The 19,623-nt window shown below is 47.6% G+C and overlaps 1 protein-coding gene and 1 pseudogene across 1 annotated transcript in view; both read left to right on the top strand.

Annotated features, from left to right (window-relative positions):
- Eml1 (EMAP like 1) overlaps positions 1-14,162 on the top strand; it is a 107,524-nt gene extending 93,362 nt beyond the window's left edge. Inside the window, exons 17-22 of the mRNA XM_035445661.1 lie at positions 1,172-1,260; positions 9,023-9,120; positions 9,233-9,320; positions 10,660-10,755; positions 11,877-12,007; positions 12,629-14,162. Of these exons, the coding sequence (XP_035301552.1) occupies positions 1,172-1,260; positions 9,023-9,120; positions 9,233-9,320; positions 10,660-10,755; positions 11,877-12,007; positions 12,629-12,754 (628 nt within the window). The 3' untranslated portion in view covers positions 12,755-14,162. The remainder of the gene's footprint in view (positions 1-1,171; positions 1,261-9,022; positions 9,121-9,232; positions 9,321-10,659; positions 10,756-11,876; positions 12,008-12,628) is intronic.
- A 2,709-nt stretch (positions 14,163-16,871) lies between these two features.
- On the top strand, positions 16,872-19,252 carry LOC113835725 (annotated as a pseudogene).
- The last annotated feature ends 371 nt before the right edge of the window (positions 19,253-19,623 follow it).

Genomic DNA, 19,623 nt, shown 5'->3' with positions numbered 1-19,623 from the left:
AGCTTTAATTCAGTAGGCCCTTCCCTCTGAAGACTGGATGGCAGCCTGGCAGACATCGCCATCATCTCTGCTGACAGGGGACGTGCCACCGTGTTCAGAACTGAAGTATTCTAGGATGGAATAGGCAACACATGTGACCTAATCCTACCACTTTGTCTACTCCTCTTCCATCTTTGATCCCAGGACCAAACACTCAGCTGAAAGAACGTGTAGGTTTCATGAATGCCCCCTGGGTACCCAGGTAGTTAGATCTCAAACAGTAGACAGGATGGCAGGATCTCCGTCTGTCATCCAGGTCTGAAACCACACCCAGAGCCCAGGAGGGCCATCGTTCAGATGCTTACACACCCTGTTTGCTGCTCCCTGGCCTTAGGAGAAGCACTAATTAGTTCCATCACAGTGGGGAGCATCGGGGGCGAACTGTCCTAGCCCCTCGTGTTAGCACTCAGGCATCTGTGCTGTCCTGTCCTTGGGGTTCTGCAGGGTACACCATCAGCTGCAGCCACTAAGAGCACCACCTGTGCACATTCACTGTGTTCCCTTTTAAAAGGGCCCTGCCCACCTCCCGTCCTTCTCTCTCTTTCTCTCCCTCTCTCTGTCCTGTTCTCTCTTTTCTCTCTCTCCCTCTCTTTCCTCTTCCCTTTCTCCTGCTGCTCCTATCTCCAGAGGCCGGTCTCCTCCCTCCCCTTCCCCCTTTTTATGGTCCCTTTCCCCAATTAAAAAAACAAAAACAAAAACAAAATCTTCTGCTTGAACCCTGTCTCGTGGCATCTTTCTCCTGAGCACCGCTTTTCTTAAATTACAACACCTCACCTCTCTACCCACACTCTGGGTAGAGTACCCCTCCTCGCCTGGACCAGAGCTCTGGGGCAGCCACCTCAAGCCCATGGCTCTCTGCTGCACCTCTGACCACAGGCCCTGATGCCAGGTTTTGCTCATCTTCCTGCTCGGGGCAAAGCTCTCGTGTGCAAACAACACCCCAAGAAAGCCTTCAGTGCTAAGTTCTGAATAGCTTCTGGTGGTTGTCAATGTGCAGTTCCTTTCTGAGGGGAAAGCTGCTGTTTGGGGGGATTTCCTTGAGTAAGAGCTGAGTGTGTTTACAGGCTCAAGCTGCTGGGACAGGCTTGCGTTTCACAGACAACTCACTGTGTGTGTCTCACTTTTACAACAGGTGGTTTGTGTTTGACACGGAAACAAAGGACTTGGTCACTGTCCACACAGACGGAAACGAGCAGCTGTCCGTGATGCGTTATTCACCAGGTCAGATACAACTTTGCATTTCTCACAAATGATGCCATTCTGTACAAGAAACAAGTAACTCTCCTCCTGGGGAGACTTAAGTGTGAGAATAGCTGTGGTTTCGCTGCTCTCTCTTGGGTCACTGTACAACTGTGTTTCTCTCTGTGTGTCTGTCTGTGTGTGTGTGTGTGTGTGTGTGTGTGTGTGTGTGTGTCTCTCTTTTTCTCTCATCTTTTGAGACAGGATTTCTCTGTGTAGCTCTATTTGTCTTGGAATTCACTATGCAGAACAGGCTGGCCTTGAACCCACAGAGATCTGGAGATCGGCCTGCCTCTGCCTCCCGACTGCTGGGATTAAAGACGTGCGCCACCAACCCCCAGCTTGTGTTATAGAAAATCTCCAACAGAATTAGAGACAGAGCATCAGGGTGAGGGCCCCACCCCATCACCAGATTTTGAAGTGCTCTCTCTGTTGCCTTCATGCCCCTCCAGGTCATTTGCCCATCATAAATGTGTAGTTCAGAGGGTCATGGGGGTTGGGGAAATGGCTCAGTCCGTAAAGTGTAAGCCATGTAAGCATGAGTTCGAAGGACCTATTTCCCAGCCCTGTTTTTGGTAAATTTGTATTTCTTCTAGATATTCCTGTTATTTTTATGTTCTTGTGAACAGAAATTTTCTGGATTTTATTTTCAGATGATTGGTTACTAGTATATGGGAATAAAATTGGCTTTTGCCTATGGCTCTTATTTGGTTCTCCTTTCTAAACTGTCTAATCAGTTTTAAAGGGGTGGGGGTAATGCATGCACATATGTGTATATGTATGTATGTGTGGTCTGTGTGTACATGTGTGTGGTTTGTATGTATTTATATGTGGGGGTTAGTGTATATGGTTTGTGTATGTATGTGTGGTATGTGTAATTTGTGTGTCATGTATGTATGTGTGTCTATATGTGTGTGTGGTTTGTGTACATATGTCTATGTATGTATGTGTGTATACATGTGTGGTTTGTATGTATTCATGTGTGTTTGTGTGTGGTTTATGTATACGTATGAGTGTGGTATATATATGTATGTATGTGTGTGTGGTATGTGTATGTATGTATATGTGTATGTATGTGTGTGGTATGTATATGTATGTGTGTGTGGTATGTGTATGTATGTGTGTGTGGTATGTGTATGTATGTATATATGTATGTGTGTGTGTGTTATATATATGTATGTGTGTGTGGTATGTGTTTGTATGTATATGTATATGTATGTGTGTGGTATGTATATGTATGTGCATGTGGTATGTGTATGTATGTGTGTGTGATATGTGTATGTATGTATATATGTATGTGTGTGTTATATATATGTATGTGTGTGTGGTATGTGTATGTATATATATATGTGTGTGTGTGTGTTATATATATGTATGTGTGTGTGGTATGTGTTTGTATGTATATATGTATGTGTGTGTGTGTTATATATATGTATGTGTGTGTGGTATGTGTATGTATGTATATATGTATGTGTGTGTGTGTTATATATATATGTGTGTGTGGTATGTGTATGTATGTATATATGTATGTGTGTGTGTTATATATATGTATGTGTGTGTGGTATGTGTATGTATGGTGTATGTATGTATATATGTATGTGTGTGTGTGTTATATATATGTATGTGTGTGTGGTATGTGTATGTATGTATATATGTATGTGTGTGTGTGTTATGTGTATGTATGTGTGTGTGGTATGTGTATGTATGTATATATGTATGTGTGTGTGTGTTATGTGTATGTATGTGTATATGTATGTGTGTGTATGGATGGTGGGTGTGAATGTGGTGTTTGCATGTGTGTGTAGATATGTGATTTATGTATGTGTGTGTATGTAGTCCTTGGGATTTTCCTTTTTGGTTTTCTTTTCTTGTCCTTCACTGTGTAGCTGGTTCCTTCAGTAAAATGTGGGTGGGGCTGGCCTTGTGGCTCTCTTGCTTTGCTCTTGGGCTTCATCTTTAGGCACAGAGATGCCATTCATGCTGAGGACAGTCTCTTCTGTCCCGATGTTCTCAGCACAAGGAGTGTTGAGATGGCGTCTACATCTGGTAAGATGAGAATGTGTGAGTTGGGTGGTGGTGGTGGTGGTGGCACACGCCTTTAATCCTGGCACTCAGGAGGAAAAGGTAGGAGAATCTGTGAGTTCAAGGCCAGCCTGGTCTACAAAGAGAGTTCCAGGACAGTCAGGGCTACATAGTGAGACCTTGTCTTGAAAAAAAAGATAGGGAATGTGTTTGTTATTTTTAAATGTGGCATATTAATTTTCCTAACATTCAATAACTGTTTCTGTGGTAAATACTGTTTTGTTGCAGTTTGTGTCTTTTCTATATTGTTAAATTTTAGTTACTACTATTTTGTGGAGGGTTTGCATTCATGGTTGTGTTGGTCTCTGGTGTTACTGTGATGTCTTCATTAGGAAAGCATTATTGGCCTCACAGAGTATGATGAGGTGTGCCCTCCTGTTTTCTGAGCTTGTGGAGGAGTTATAGTCCAGATCCAGAGAAAGCCAGAGAGATACATAGATACACACACACACACACACACACACACACACACACACACACACACCCCCGAGACAGACAGACAGACAGACAGACAGACAGACAGACAGACAGACAGACACAGAGACAGAGAGACTGATTTGCTATATAGCTCAGTCTGGAATTTGCTAGCCTCCTTTACCTCAAACCTCCCAAGTCCTGAGATTCCAGGCCTGCGCCACCACACCTATTGGATACATATTAACTATTTGATATCATTCGCATAAATTCAGTGAAACTATGGAGATGCTCTTGGTAGTTGGTATTTATGTATGTGCTTTGCTTGGTTTGGAGACAGGCTCTCCATACAAAATTATGGCTGGTGTGAACTTGGCTGTTGTGGCCTCTGCTAGCCTCAGACTTCTAGCAGTCCACCCTGCCTGCTGGGATGGCATGCACCACCACACACCCACATTGGGGAGGTTTTAACAGCCAGATTGGTACCTTTTTAAAAGCTGTAGCTTTATGCTAATTCTTTTCTTCAAGGCAGTTTGACGTTATGGGTCTGTTTGGAACTCATTTGGTCTGTGTTAGGTGTACATGTTGGTGTACATGTGCAGTATCTGGTTACAGTCCTTATCCCAGGCTGCTCATGAGTAGCCCAGGTCTCATTCCTGATGCTGGAAACTGATGTCCTTTCTCTTGATGGCTCAGTCAACTAGACAAAGCCTGGCTGGAGTTCAGCTCCAGCTGGGTTCTTGTGCTGCAGGGAGGATGTGCGAAGTGGGCAAAAACTGTTGTCTTTCAAGCTGATGGCCCCAACTTGCTGAGGCCGTCCTTATTTATGCAAGTTCCAATGCGTTCAAGCCTGAGCAGTTTCAAATCATTGCTCTGTAATCATTTTCCAAGAATCGTTAACATTTTAGTTTCTCTTCTTTCCCACTCTCTCAACGTCATTGACCTTTACCCCCTATCATTATATAGCAAGCCAAATGTTTATACCTAGCTAGGTACATCTTATTCATACTGTGCTCTAGCCGGCAGCAAGCACGCAGTTACAAAGTAAGAGATTTGAGCCCTGTGATTAATTCTTAAGAATAGGAAATCAGCTGAGTGTATTGGGATGTCTATGATATCATTTTCAGGTGTATACCATGTCTAATTAATCTATGTATTTCCTCTACTATGTGGATTGCAGTTATAATCCTATTCTTTATAAGTTCTCAAAATAGTAATGATTAATATCTAACTCTTTAACTACTAAGTTTCTTTATTCTTCCCGGCAATTTCTAGATGTACTTTTTAAAGAGGAACTAGGAGTTTTAGATTCCTTTATTGGTACTCTGATATTGGAAGAGTATTCCAATGTTCATGTCCTCATGCCAGAGAAATGTTTGACCTTTCATGTCCTATCTCTTCTTCCTACTCTGTTCTTATAAGGTTTTTAATGTCATCTTCTAAGAAACCATTTTCTTGGTTCCTAAATTCTTTAGGATATATTTATCTCTTTTTGGAATTAACCAACCTTAGTGAGTTCCTCCTACTTATTCGGGATGACTGCAAAGGCAGCCAGGGACAACTGGAATAACTGTTTTTTGTAACAGATCAGAGAAATGTAATTTTTCTATAATTCCCAGTAAACTCAGGCATAATCATGACTAACAAGGCAAAACTAGGAGTTACCATGGAATTAAGCATAGCAAAAGTTAATGAAGCCTGAAGCCCATGAGCTTATGCAGGGGAGTTTGCAGTATTGTATCCATAAGTCCTTGTCAAATGGTGGGATTCTCCAAAGGGCCTTGAGGTCTAAGGAGCTCCATTTGCAACACACCTATGCGCGATTTCCAAGGGTGACAGCATGGCTTCTGCCACCTTGCCAATCTTGCTGATCTTTGGGAAGGGACAATTCTGTATATCACTGGTGGGTTTTTTCCTATTATTTTCCTGTCCTACTCTTTATTTCCCTTCTTTGTTTTCCTGTTTGATTTATCTTGAGTTCCCACCCTTCTGCCTCTGAAGGCAAACACACAGATTATTTATGGAGTAACTTTCTTTACCCTGCAGATGCTCTAGGCTATAAATCCTCCCAGTCACTGCCTAAGCCACACCTCAGGCATTTTAAGGAGTGTTTTCAGCTCACAGATATTTCCTAGTTCCTCACACACATTCTTCTTTGGGCTACCATTAGGTGTCTTGTCCTTCTCAGTTACTTTGAAGCTCTTCAGTAGGCACAAGAGGGCCTCGTCCTGTAACCTGTCTTCCTCAGAAGTTGTTAATGTGTGCAGGGCATGTGTTTCCACTTCTGTTCTGTTATTCCCAATGTTATCCCTGGAACTTTCCTCTGGGTAATGTTGCCTCCCCTTTTGAGTCACGGACTGCCCATTGCATGTGCGCGTCCTGGGCCAGCCAACCATCTGGAGTCAGTGCTCTTTGTCAAACCAATGGTTTTGACCAATCAGACAACACATTGAGAGGCTCAACTAAAAGAGGAGGTGCCCATGTGTTCTCTGACAGAGGACTGTGGGTGATAATAGTGTCACTAATGTCTAGAAAGCAGCAGGGAGGCCCAGGAGCAGCACCTGGGCAGGGGACAAAGGCTTTGGGGAGTGGCTGTCCTGGTCACTGTTCTATTGCTGTGAAGAGATACCGTGACCAATGCAATTCTTATACACAAAAGCATTTCATTGGGGCTGGCTTACAGTGTCAGAGGTTTAGTCCATTGTCATCACGGCGGGCTGAAAAGCAGGCAGGCACTGAAGCAGCAGCTGAGCTTCCTCTTGATTTGTAGGAGAGAGGGAGAGACCACGGACCAGGTCTGGCATGAGCTTTTGGACACCTCAAAGCCTGCACCCAGTGACACACTTTCTTCAACAGGGCCACACCTACTCCAACAAGGCCACGCCTCCTAATCTTAATCCTTTCAAATAGTACCACTCCATGGTGACTAAGCATTGCAGTCTATGAGTCTATGGGGACCATTCTTAATTCAAACCACCTCAAAGGTCTCAGCTCCCAGAGTTGATGCTGGAACCCAGGCAGCCATGAAAGAAAAAGCAGGTAAAGGTGCTTATTGCCAAGCCTGGCCACCTGAGTTGCATCCCTAGGGCCCAAATAGTAGAAAGAGCAAACTAAGTCCCTATGAATTGTCTTCCAATCTCTACACTCGCGTTACACACACACACACACACACACACACACACACACACACACACACACACACACGCGGGCGCGCAAGCACACCCTGGGCCACCATGATTCTAATCCTAAAATACAGGGTTGGCAACCCCTGCCTCATAACATCTGAGCAGGTTAGTGTGGGATCAGCTTGGACAGCGCTGGTCCACAGCCACCACTGGGAAAGTGACAGTTACTCATGGTTGACAGTGCGGAGGGCCGTGGTCATGATCAGATGGCGTCAGTGCAGGGACACTGGATGTTCTGGAGCACCCTCACCCTGTCTGCTGCCCGGTATCCCAGCTTCTGAAGTATTCTTTCTCTTCCCTCTCCAACAAATATGCTTGGCCCCTCTTCCTTTGGGCTTCCTGACTGCTTAGGCTGTTTCAGTGTTGCCTTCCTCTCTGTTTTGCTAGGGGCATCCTAAAATACCATTTCCTGGTGGTCTCAAGCCGTGCCACCCTGAGCATTCCTCCTATGGGGAGAGGACTGGCCTTCTAGGGGAAGTGATGGTGTATGCCAGTGGCTGCCAGGGACTTCCCAGAGGTTGTCTAGTGAGCCTGACTGAGGACTGTGAACGGTAGCCTGCTAGCACGCATGCGTGCGTGTGTGGTGGTGGTTTGAAAGAAAGTGGCCCCCAAAGTGAGTGGCACTAATGGAGGTGTGGCCTTGTTGGAGGAAGTGTGTCACTGTGGGCGTGGGCTTTGAGGTCTCCTATGCTCAAGCTACACCAGTGAGACAGTTCACTTCCGGTTGCCTGCCAATCAAGATGTAGGGCTCTCGGCTCCTTCTCCAGCACCATGGCTGCCTGCCATGTCCCACCAGGATGATAATGGATTGAACCTCTAAACTTAAGCCAACCAATTAAATGTTTATAAGAGTTGCTGTGGTCACAGTGTCTCTTCACGGCAGTAGAGACCAACACTGAGACAACATGCTTCATGGATAGGGACGGATGATCAGCAAGAGCAAGATCCATATGCCTCCTCCCTTCCCCAGCTCCCCTCCCAACAACCCAAGGTCACCACTCTGATGTCCTTCATTTCCTTGTCTTTCCGCTGGCCCTGCTCAGACACGCTGGCATTTCTGGAGTAGCCTCTAGACCCTGTTTCTTCCTGGCGAATCCTGGGGTCTCCTCCACCATCAACTTTGGCTGCTTGTCAGTCAGCTACAGGAAGGACCCTGCCACCCTTACCAGAAGCTCCTTGCCTGGCCCTTCAGCACCAGCCCTGCAGTCCAGCAGCCTAGACTTCCTTGACACAGGGGAGAGAATCCACTAAAGTGGAGCCTCAGGAAGATACAGGGACCTGTGCCCTGTGAGGAAGGCTGTGGCTGCAGTCCTGCAGTCTTGGACTAAGGAACTGGGTCTCTATCTTGCAGGGGTAGGAAAAGAGACAGCCAGGGAAGGGTTTTATATAGTTTATAGAATTGTATTTCAGGGGCTGGACAGTGAGCTCAGTGTTTAAGAGCACTGGCTGCTCTTGCAAAGGATCTGAGTTAGTTCCCAGCATCCACATGGCAACTTATAACCGCCTGTGACTCCACTTCCAAGGGTTTTGATGCCCCCTTCTGGCCTCCTCAGGCACTGCGTGTACATAGGGTACATACCTACATAAATGTGGACAAAATACACATGCACATAAAATAAAAATAAAGATTTCAAAATTATATTTTAAGTGTTTAAAGAAAAAGGATTTTATAAACTTTTACCAGACTCTATACTTATTATTCTGTGGGTGTTTTTCAAACGAGAGCTTTGAAAGCTGTACGGGATGCATTGAAAAACAATGTTTCCCACCGGGCTTTGGTGGCGCACGCCTTTAATCCCAGCACTCTAGAGGCAGAGGCAGGCAGATCTCTGTGAGTTCGAGGCCAGCCTGGTCTCCAGAGCGAGTGCCAGGATAGGCTCCAAAGCTACGCAGAGAAACCCTGTCTCGAAAAACCGAAACAAACAAACAAACAAACAAAAATGTTTCCCTTTGAATAGTTCCTCAATTGGGCTGCTTGGTCCAAGTCTACAGTGGCAGGTAGCATTTTCTCATGGGATAAGTAGAGCGATGACTTTACATTTGCCTCTGTCCTGTTTCTGCAGACGGGAATTTCTTAGCAATAGGCTCCCACGACAACTGCATCTACATATACGGAGTTGGTGACAACGGGAGGAAATACTCAAGAGTCGGCAAGTGCTCTGTACGTTGTCCCACTTCCTGGGGACACTTTTGTGGATATTTCATGACAGTGGCATGGTGTCTGCCACGTTCAGAAAGGCCAGAGAAACTTACCCAGTGTTCTCCTCCCCCAGGGCCACTCTAGCTTCATCACCCACCTGGACTGGTCCGTGAACTCACAGTTCCTGGTGTCAAATTCGGGCGACTATGAAATCCTCTACTGTGAGTAACAGGCAACAGGTTTGTCTGGGTTTAGAGTGCGTAGGACACTCCCTCCGAGACTCCCGTGGGCCTGTGTGGGATGCGGCCCTCTCCATCCCTCAGTGTCCCTGTGATATGGAGGAGTTGGCCTCACACTGCATTGGGTTGATTGGGAGGGGTCTAGGTGAAGAGCAGGGCCCATCCCAGGGAAGAGGTGTGTAGAGTCCAGGAGATGGGTGAATATCTCAGTATGATTGGCCCTGGTAAAGGCCAATCCCTCTCAAGCAGGCAGACTCCATTAAGTCCCTCCCACTTGGGTGGATAAAAGCCCCTGGACCCCATTCCTTTCCTTCAAGCCTATCTTTGGCTAGTCTCTGTGCATAGGCAGGACCTGGGAGGAGGGAGGATGCTAACAGCAGCGTTTACTGAGTACCTGCATGTGCCCTGCCCTGAGCAGAATGGAGGGGGCCGTGGGATATGACAGTGTTCTGGTCACCACCTGCAGGAAGTCCCTCAAAATGCATACTGCTACACTTCCTCGTGATCCACAGTGTCTTCCGGCACTTTCAGACTCATACTCTTATGAATACAGAAATCAAGGTGCAGATGCTGGTGAGGGGCCAAAAGCCAGTGGGTAGGGAGAAAGTTACACTCCCCTGGGCCTGTTGCCCACTTGGTAAAGAGTCTGGGAAAGGCAGAGAAAAGAGGCAGCCAGTTCCAGGAGGGAGTCCCTCCTCCACACAGGTACACAGCAGGCAGATGCTGTGGGGATAGGCCTGGTTCTAGAATTTACCCAGACACAGGCACCCAAGTCATTGGTGAGATTCATTTCGTGAGCAGACAGATGAGCCTGGAGGTCTTGGTACCTACTGAGACTGGTTTCCATGCACTTGCATCCCTGCATTGGAGCTGAAGAGGTTGAGAGATCTGCATGAGGGTGTGCGTGCCGGCGTGCGTGCGTGCGTGCGTGCGTGCGTGCGTGCGTGCGTGCGTGCGTGTGTGTGTGTGTGTGTCAGAAGAGGGCTGAACAGCCCAGAAGCAGAGCAGGGCTCAGGCCTGCCATGAGGACACTGAGCAATAGGTGGCTGGGGACCAGAGACTGGTCACAGAGGGGAGGAGCCAGGCTGGTGGAAGGAGCAGAGAGGAGTCTCAGGAAAGTACATGGGATACTGAAAAGCAGCCCTTCCTAAAGCCCAGATTTGCATTCATTCCCTGACAAACTGACAACTGAGCACACTGCTCCCATGAGTAGGAAGGTGAGGGGTCTTTCCAGATGGCACATAGCTCTGAGGACCCTGCCTGGCCCCAGGGAGAGCTGGGGTCTTGGCTGAAAAGTCACAAGACTGTTTGCTTCTTCCAGGGGTCCCGTCTGCCTGTAAGCAAGTCGTGAGTGTGGAAACCACCAGGGACATCGAGTGGGCCACCTACACCTGCACCTTGGGATTTCATGTCTTCGGTAGGGGTTTGCAGATGTCATTGACCCTGAACATTGAATATGTTCTAATGTATGAGATCATACCACCTCAAGTCTCTCTTTAGGAATTTAATTATTTGTAATTGTTTATGGGTGTGAGTGTTCTGTCTGCATGAATGTGTGTGCACCATGTGTGTTCAGAGCCTGTGAAGCCAGAAGAGGGCGTCAGATCCCCTTGCTACTAGAGTTACTGATAATGATTAGTTGTGGTGTAGGTGCTGGGAATCCAACCCTTGCTCTAAATCACTGAGCTATCGTTCCAGCCTCGCCACCTTTAATCTTGCCCTTCTGCTGTCCCTGCTTTGGGCCATGAATCACACACTTTCCTCACCTCCCAGGCTCAGGCCAAGCGAGAAGGATGAGGAGGTGATTAACCCTTCCCCAAGCACAGGACGGCCCTCCCCCAGTGATTACAAGGATGCTGTACCTACATAAACACGCAGCACTCGATTTGTTTACCACAAGTTTGGATTATTCTATTTTTTCTCCCTTAGCCTAAAATTTTCACTTCCTTCAAAGCTCATCTTAGGAATACATTCACACTAGCCTAGAATAAATTGCTACAATCTGAACAGCCGGAAGTCAGCGGGCTGACAGGAATTCCTAAGTCCCCTCAGTGTAGCAACTCCATTTCCTGGTGTTGCGTGTCAAGGGCTGCCTGCTGAGGAACTGGTGTGCGCTCAGCCCTCTCATATGTTAAGTTCTCAACCAGAAGTCTCTCTCGGGACACAGTGCCCCCACCCTCCAGGTAACCCTGCAATCTCAAGGACCTACAATGGGAAGGCATAATTTCACATCGGGGCAGCTGGTACTCTGCCATTGTACCCAGAGGGGCCCCAATGGAAGCAGGCAGTTCACAAGGCTGCTGGGGCCATGAGTCTCAGCAAAGCCCTTAGAAGTGATGCAGAGCTTCTCAGGGCTGGCCCAGGGTAGACTGGAACCAGGAGCCAGAGAGAGAGAGAGGCAGGAGCTGCAAATGAGCGTCCTCCTGGCCCTTGATCCTAAAGCCCAGACTGCAGGTGGCTTCCTTTTTGTGGCCTGTTGGTGACCAGTTCCTATGTGTTGTGGCTCTGGGGTTTCCAATGTTGTCTGTGCTATTTCAGGAGTGTGGCCAGAAGGCTCAGATGGAACAGACATCAATGCTGTCTGCCGGGCCCACGAGAAAAAGCTCCTATGCACAGGCGATGACTTCGGCAAAGTACACCTCTTCACCTACCCTTGCTCGCAGTTCAGGGTAAGGCCTTAGCCATTCACACTCGTGCTACAGGGCGTGCACTGATGCTCTGACCTGTCGGAATGAACTGTGGGTGAGGGCTGCCAGCCTATGACCCTGAGAATCGGCTGCCCAAGCACCTCTGGGGTTCCCTACTTCTCTCAGGACACCTTCAACCCAGATGTGGCCTACAAAGCTCTCTGTATCTGGTATGTCTACCTCTGCAGCTACGTGGGCTTCTCCCTGACACCCCCCACACACACACATACCTACTCCCTACCCCCCCCACCCACTCCAGCCCTGCTGAGTTGACCACCCCTGTGTCTAGATTGCTTTCCTGGGCCTTGGTGACTCTGAACATACTTCAGCCAGAAGACCCTGTCCCTCACCCCAGCAATTGCTCAGCCCCACCCTAGAGTTGGCTCATACCTGGCACATCGTCCGTCATTGACTATGCTTGCCTCTGTCGGGGGGGGGGTATTCCTGCACCCCTCTTGAGTCCTGCACACAAAGCAGGTGCACAGACAAGAGCAGCTTACAAGGGGGAGAGTAAATCCGTTATGGACTGGTCTCAAGTCCAAGCATTTCCTGAGGCCCCTGTCTGCCCCCATCTAAGCTTTCTTCCTTGCCATACTTTCCCAGGCTCCAAGTCACATCTATGGAGGACACAGCAGCCATGTCACCAACGTCGACTTCCTCTGTGAAGACAGCCACCTTATCTCCACGGGTGGAAAAGACACGAGCATCATGCAGTGGCGGGTCATTTAGTCCCCACGGGAACTCCAGGAGCAGATGGTGCCCGAGGAGACAGACTCACGTTCCGCTTGGTCACTGTGATTTCTGTTTTGTCTACAAACTCTTACAAACCTCAGGAAAATTGTCCCTCTACCGGTTACCTTAGTTGGGGAGCCAGCAAGTGTCACACCAGATGAGCGGTTTCATGTCTGCTTTTGTTAATGTAGTGCGGGACAGAATGCATGTTGGGTAAAGGAAGTTCCCAAGGTTTACATGGCAGTGGCATCAACGTAAGGGACTGGTGTGTCCTTATAGTCACTTTTCTATGAACTCTTCAAAATGGTCACAGAATGCCTTTTAAAATATTGTATATAGTCTTCACTGCTTCACCTTGCTAAGTCAGATATTTATGAGAATGGAGCACGGAACTGGGGTCGTTGTTGACTAATTCGTCCTAAAAGGATAAATCACATAACTGATTTGCCCAGCTGAATCGGAATGCAAATACCAGACTTTCCTTGGTCGTATAACTAAGACCTCACTAACCCCTCCCTTTGGGAGGCTGGCAACAAAGGCGTTGTGTTCCCTCTGGATACAGCAGTTTCTACTACAGAACCCATGGGGTTCAGTGGGATGTATAGGTGCTTCCACAGTCTGGCTAGACTGTCCTTCCCGGGACATAGCCAGTTTCTCAGCACCTCCCCAAATTACACCCCCCACCCCTCGAGAGCGCGTGCCCAGTCTCTGTTATTGTGCCCTGATTAATGGCAAGACATTTAGCCACCACCCTCTGTGTATTAATGGCATGATATGGTATTGTCCTTGTATAGAGTTTAGCAGCTCATGATAAAATGCCCAAGGCTGAGCCTTGATGCGTGTACTTTGGACATTGTACGTTATACCGGATGACCAAGTAGGTCAAGTTGGAGGGGGGGGGGACTCTTTTCTTCAGTGTGGTGGCGGCCTGCGGAGTGCAGCACCTCAGAGGCTCCCGTGCTAAGGGCAGCTTCCTTTCCTGATTCTCGTGCATGGACAGTGCGAGCATATGGACTAAAATTACGCTCTGGTGAGTAGAACGTAGGTGGTCTAAATGTGTCAAGAAGGCCTTACCCATTGTGTGACAGATTGATTTATTGTTTACATTGGGGACTGTATCTTGGATTTTTAAATAGAAGGATTACAAAGAGTTAAGGACAAATATTGAGTTTTTTTTTTTTAACTCACTTAAACAAGTAAGTGAACGGGTTATCTGAACTCTACCCCACTGGCTGTTTAGAGTGGTCAATGAGGACAACTGTGGAGACATTTCCCTTGCCATCTCAAGCCTGCTGTGAAAGGCAGGGCACCAGAAAAGAACGCGACTCAAGATGAAGCCGTTTGTATGTACCCCCATCAAATATATTCTATAGGAAATAAAATCTGAAAGTGGATTTCTTATTGACCTATGTTTCTGGAAGTATATAAATTAAAATATTTAAAATTAGGTATGATCCACACTCCATTTTGTTCCCACACAGAGGGCTCATCCCCCTGGGTCCCTTGCAGATGGATTTCTGCTTTGCCTACAGTGCGGAAGCCTTCGTCAGAGGGGACAACTCTAAGAACTGCTGGCAAAATCGTCACATTTAATTGATAGTTAAAGGAGTAACCATCTAGGAAGGGAAAGAGGCCCACGAAAATTTGCATATTGCCTCCTTCGGTGTTACCATGACCAAATGCCTAACAAAACCATTTCAGGGAAGGAGAACTTGGCTAAGCGTATGGTGTCAGAGGCCATGGTCACTTTAGGGAGAACAGCAGGGTGAGGGGGCAGACTGGAGAGCGCTTTCACTGTCTGATAATCAGGAAACAGAGCAAGAAGGAAGGGACCAGAGGCACCAGCCATCCTAGGACCCGCCCTCAGTGACTACTGCCTCTAGTGAAGCTCCACCTCCTTACGTTTGCAGAACCTCCCACAATAGCCACACAGCTGGGAACATTTCACATGTGAACACAAACAACTTATAAATCAAGAGGAGAGACCTATATGCACACGCTCATGTTTAAGATATGAACTTACATAGCTTTTATTCTGCATTTTATTTAGTTAGAAGACAATGATAAGTTTTATATATTTGAGCCAACCATCCCAACATTAAGTATATATTATATAGTAGTATATGTTATATGCTGTTTCTAAATGGTATTAAATGGTACTATTGCTGCGGTACCATATTTAAAAGTTAGTTTTACAGGTAGTATTTCATATAGCACACAGTGATGGTTTACCACTGCTCACCCCTTCCTGGAGACAGGGAGCTGACTTGTCTCTGCTTATATTCAGGAAGCCAGAGAGAGGGATGCAGTTAAGATTCTCTGTAACGAAGACATGAGAACAAATTTACTTTCCAGGCTTAAAGAACAAGCAGGTGTCTTAGCATCCATATGTTGAAAACTGTAGCGGCATTTAGCTTCACTTTGAACTCGGATTAAATTTAGTTAGTACTTCCTGAGTCCTTGGACAGCTCTGGGGTCAGTGCATCCTGCCACCTAGTGGCCAAACAGCAGAACACAGTTCATCTTTCCCCTCAACGCTGTGTAGAAGACGGCGATCGCTTAGTCCATTGAGTGGTCTCTGCTCTGCGTAGGGGCATGTGCACAACCTGACTGCTCAGGAGAGCATTCAAGGGTTCCTGAAAGACTCTGACAACTCAACAGTCTTTGGAAGCATGAGAAGATGTTGTGTTTAAACAGTAGCTTCCTCCCTGGAGGGTCCTCCATCTGGGGATGGAGTGGTGGGTGCTGCTAGGCAGGAACTAAGGTAACACACTCCGGCTCTCTTGTATGGAGGAGGCTCGCCTCTGTTCCCAGAACACGTTTGTGCCTCGGGCACACAACACCAGCTTCTTTGGGGTACGTGGCTGAGAGCTGCCCTCTCTTGCCTTTGGGATTTTCAGCCATCGTCCAGAAATTGAGGGAGCACATGCCACACACCCCCATGTGGCTTGGGAAAAGACATTTCTTGGGAGAAATGTCCCCTACTCTTCCCTTCTGAAAGGAAGATGGTGTCATCAACAGATCAACTACCTGCCCCCACCGCATACCCCAGAGAAATCTGCCTCCCAAATTCCTTTTAAATATTGTAAAATTATATTATATTTATTGATCTAGTGGGGGTAGGTGTAGGCGTGTGTACCCTGGTGCTTATGCGGAGGTCAAAGGACAGCTGGTCGGTCTGTCAGTTCTCTTTTATCCTGTGGGTTCTGGGGCTTGAACTTGGCTTCTTGGGCTTGGCAGCAAGCACCTTTGTTAACTGAGCCATCTCTCTAACCTGTCTTTTTAAATTTTCTAATTCCCGACCTTGTCTGTCTGTCATGTACATGAGGGAGACTAAGAGGCTTCCTGGGAGCCTTTTATAACCTGCACCTTGACCTGTGGAGCCTTCGAAATGCCTTAGTTATTAGATCTTGGCTCAAGGTTGAGCACCTGCTCACATCACCAATGCCGCTGTGACAAGCCTTAGATGGTTTCTTTGTGCGTCTGTGTGGTGGGCTTCCATCCTCTCTACCCTTCCTTACTGAGGAATGGGTTTGGGTGTGTTCTGGCATGGACCCTGGCATGGCCAAATTGTCTCCCAGAATGGACCAGCAGCAGCAGAGAGAGACAACCTCTGTTCTATTTGCCCTCCACATCTGGACCTGTCATTTCACTTTCAAGAGCACAGCAGCCCCCAGAATGGTAAGCTGGTTGCCTTTTGTGAGGATGAAGCAGGAAGACGGTGAGAGGTCAGAAATGCTTGCTCAGGGTTTCTCGATGGCTGACGGCAGAGATAAGGGAAGAAGCCTCAACTCTCCCAAGCCATGTCCTACAGTTATGTGAACCTTATCAGAAGAGCCCACTGGAGACGGCGCCAAGAGAAGTGTAGAAGAAGGTGTTTCATGCTGTGTACAGTCTGCAGCTTGCAGAATGAGTGGCAGTTGCCTAGCCTAGGTCTGGACACTGGTGTGACTAGAAAACTGGCCATTTCCCCAACTAGAGGTCTGGACATTTTCTCTCCCAACACCGATTGTTGGATCAGTACTCTATACACACTATCCGGGTAAGTGCTAGTATGGGACACACTTAATTATTTTGATGGTTAATGTTGATTATCAACTTGATGGGATTCGGACTCACCATGGGAACAAATCTCTGGCCATATCTACCAGGAATTATCTAGTAACTGTGGTGGCACCGCTCCATGGACTGGGGTCCTGAACTCAGCAAGTGAGCTGGGCAGGCGACCTTCTCCGCTTCCTGCCAACAGGTGGAGTGTGACGAGCTGCCTCATGCTCTTGTCTGCCACAACTTCCCCGCCATGGTGGACTGAGTCCTTGAACAGTGAGCCAAAATAAATCCTCCCTTCCTTAACTTCTCTGGTAGCAACAAGACAAGTAACAAATATATCCAAAGAGGCTTAACAAAAAGGAAAGGAAGTCAGGGGCCCATGCCTCTCCATCCTCGCCTCCGCAGCCCTGGGCAGGAATGCACAGACATGTGAGGGATTTCCTGTACTCTATAGTTCCCATCAGCTTCCTTAGGGTCAGCAATGGAGCAGGCTCCTAGACAAGGGAGGACTCCCTAGACAAGGGAGGACTCAATCCTCAATTCTTGTTGGTGAGTTACCATGGCAATGGGTGAGAGGGGTGGGCAGAATGGAAGACCTTATAAAGAATTTGATAACATCATTTCTGCTTATAACATAGCCGGCCGATCACTCCCCTTTCCCAAACCTGACTAGGAAGTCGAATGTCTCCCTGTCATGGGAAGGCTGATGTCACATGCTCTGTGATATTTTTGGACAAATGAGTTTCTAGGTCTTTAAGATTACTACTCTTCGCCATCTTCCCTAGGGCCGGGCGGCAGCTCTCACCATGAAGGTGGAGCTGTGCAGTTTGAATGGGTACAAGATCTACCCGGACACAGTCGGTGCTACGCCAGTATCGACGGGAAGGTTTTCCAGTTTCTTAATGCAAAAATGCGAGTCCGCATTCCTTTCCCAAAGGAAAGTGTGCCATCACTGGTGTATCCCTTGCTGATATCATGGCCAAGAAGAATCAGAAACCAGAAGTCAGGAAAGCTCATCGAGAGCAGGCTGTCCTGGCTGCCAAGGAAGCGGGGGATGGGGGGGGGGGCGGGAGGGTGAAGCAGGCATCCAGGAAGACAGCAATGGCTGCTGCCAAGGCCCCTACAAAAGCAGCCCCTAAACAAAAGACTGAAGCCTGTGAAGGTCTCTGCTCCCCGAGTTGGTGGGAAACACTAACTTGATAGATCAGAGTCTCAAATGAAGATCTATCTTAACTCAGATCCTGGCTACTGGAAAGGAGAGTGGGCATAGCCCAGCATCCTGCCCAGCTTCCATGTGCCCCCATCACTCCCACAGTGGTCCTCTGTTTTCCGGTGGTCCATCTTCCTCTCGTGTACACAGAAGTGGCAGGCTTACATATAACATGTCTGCTCCTTGTCTGCATCTTCAGCAAGCCACGGGAAAAGCCAGACATAGCCTGCGACATTTGGGCTCTGGGGGTCACCCTGTCCTCACCTTCAGTCATTGCTGGTTTGTGCATGGCTTTGGCCGATTTGAAAGCATCCTCGGAAACCGACTTTTCTCTCATCCTGGCAAGTTTACTCCTGTTCATCTTCCTTCCCAGGCAGAGGAAGATCCAGGGCTTAGGCATCAGTGGAAAGCAGGGAGGAATTCCCAGCATGCTCAGGGCAGCCAGACAGAAAGATACGGGGCTCAGGATAGCCAAGCAGCCACCATGTGTTTTATCAACCTAGAGATGTCCTGGCACAGTCCTGGCACAGGTGCAGTGAAACTCGGGGGTGGGTAGTCTTGGGGAGTATCCCACAGAGTGTTTCATGGACCACTGATGCCAGAGACTCCTGGTTTGAAAGGCACTCAATAGACTATTAATTTATACCATGAGTCCAGAACAGACACTGTGTCTGTCTGTCCATCCATGTTCCCTCTTTTCCTCCGGTCCTCCCTCCTTCCCTCCCTTCCTCTGAGCTGGGCACACCCTCAGGCTAGGGAACTCCGCCTGTCATGGAACTGTGATTGGAGATGGTTACAAAGAGGCAGAAAGGGTCTAGCACTTGAGTGACCTTGAGCAGCCAGGGCAGCAGCAGCAGGAGAGAGCCTAAGTCTTGCAGCCATCTGGGGGACCCCTCAAGCCCTGAGGCATTCCAGCCATCTGGTTTGTCCTTGAGTCACCTTCCAGCCCGTGACTGAGAGCACACCCTGGGGAGACAGCTTCCTCCAGATTCCTTCTGTTAGCAACAAGGGTTTTTGTTTTATTTTGTTGTTTTTCTTCCTTTGTTTGTTTTTCAATATTGAGAATCTGGGACTCCAGCTCAGGGCCTTGCAATGCTAAGCAAGCACTCTCCCACTGTGTCAAGTTTCTGACAGATTAGAAATAGATTTACCCGAGGTCAATGTGACCGACCTTCTCAGGGACAGTACCAACTGCCCTGTTCACGTCTCTTTATAAAATAAAAGCACTGTTCCTTTAAATGATATAAGTGTACACTCTTATTATAGCAAACTCAAAAAGAGACTCAGCTGCTCCTACTACCCCAAAATAGCACAATTGCTTCTTGGCGCATGTCCTTCCTATACTTTCTCTCATCAGCCAATTTTTAGACCTGTTTCCCTGGTTGGCATTTTTGCATGTATCAAGCTCTATAACTTTATATGTGTTTTCCTACTACAGTTTGTTATAAATAACTGTGTACAGAGTACGATGATCGATACTGTGTGTCCTTGGCCAATACTCTCACACTGATGATTGCTGACAATGATAGCAATAATGCTAGTAGCCCTGGTGATGATGACATTGGAAATGGTGGTGATAAGGATGGAGTTGATGGTGATGGTGACA

Source organism: Cricetulus griseus, chromosome 5 (assembly GCF_003668045.3).
Source record: "Cricetulus griseus strain 17A/GY chromosome 5, alternate assembly CriGri-PICRH-1.0, whole genome shotgun sequence".
Taxonomy (NCBI): Eukaryota; Metazoa; Chordata; class Mammalia; order Rodentia; family Cricetidae; genus Cricetulus; species Cricetulus griseus.
Note: the sequence above shows the minus strand (reverse complement) of the source record. Positions and strands in the feature narration are given on the sequence as shown.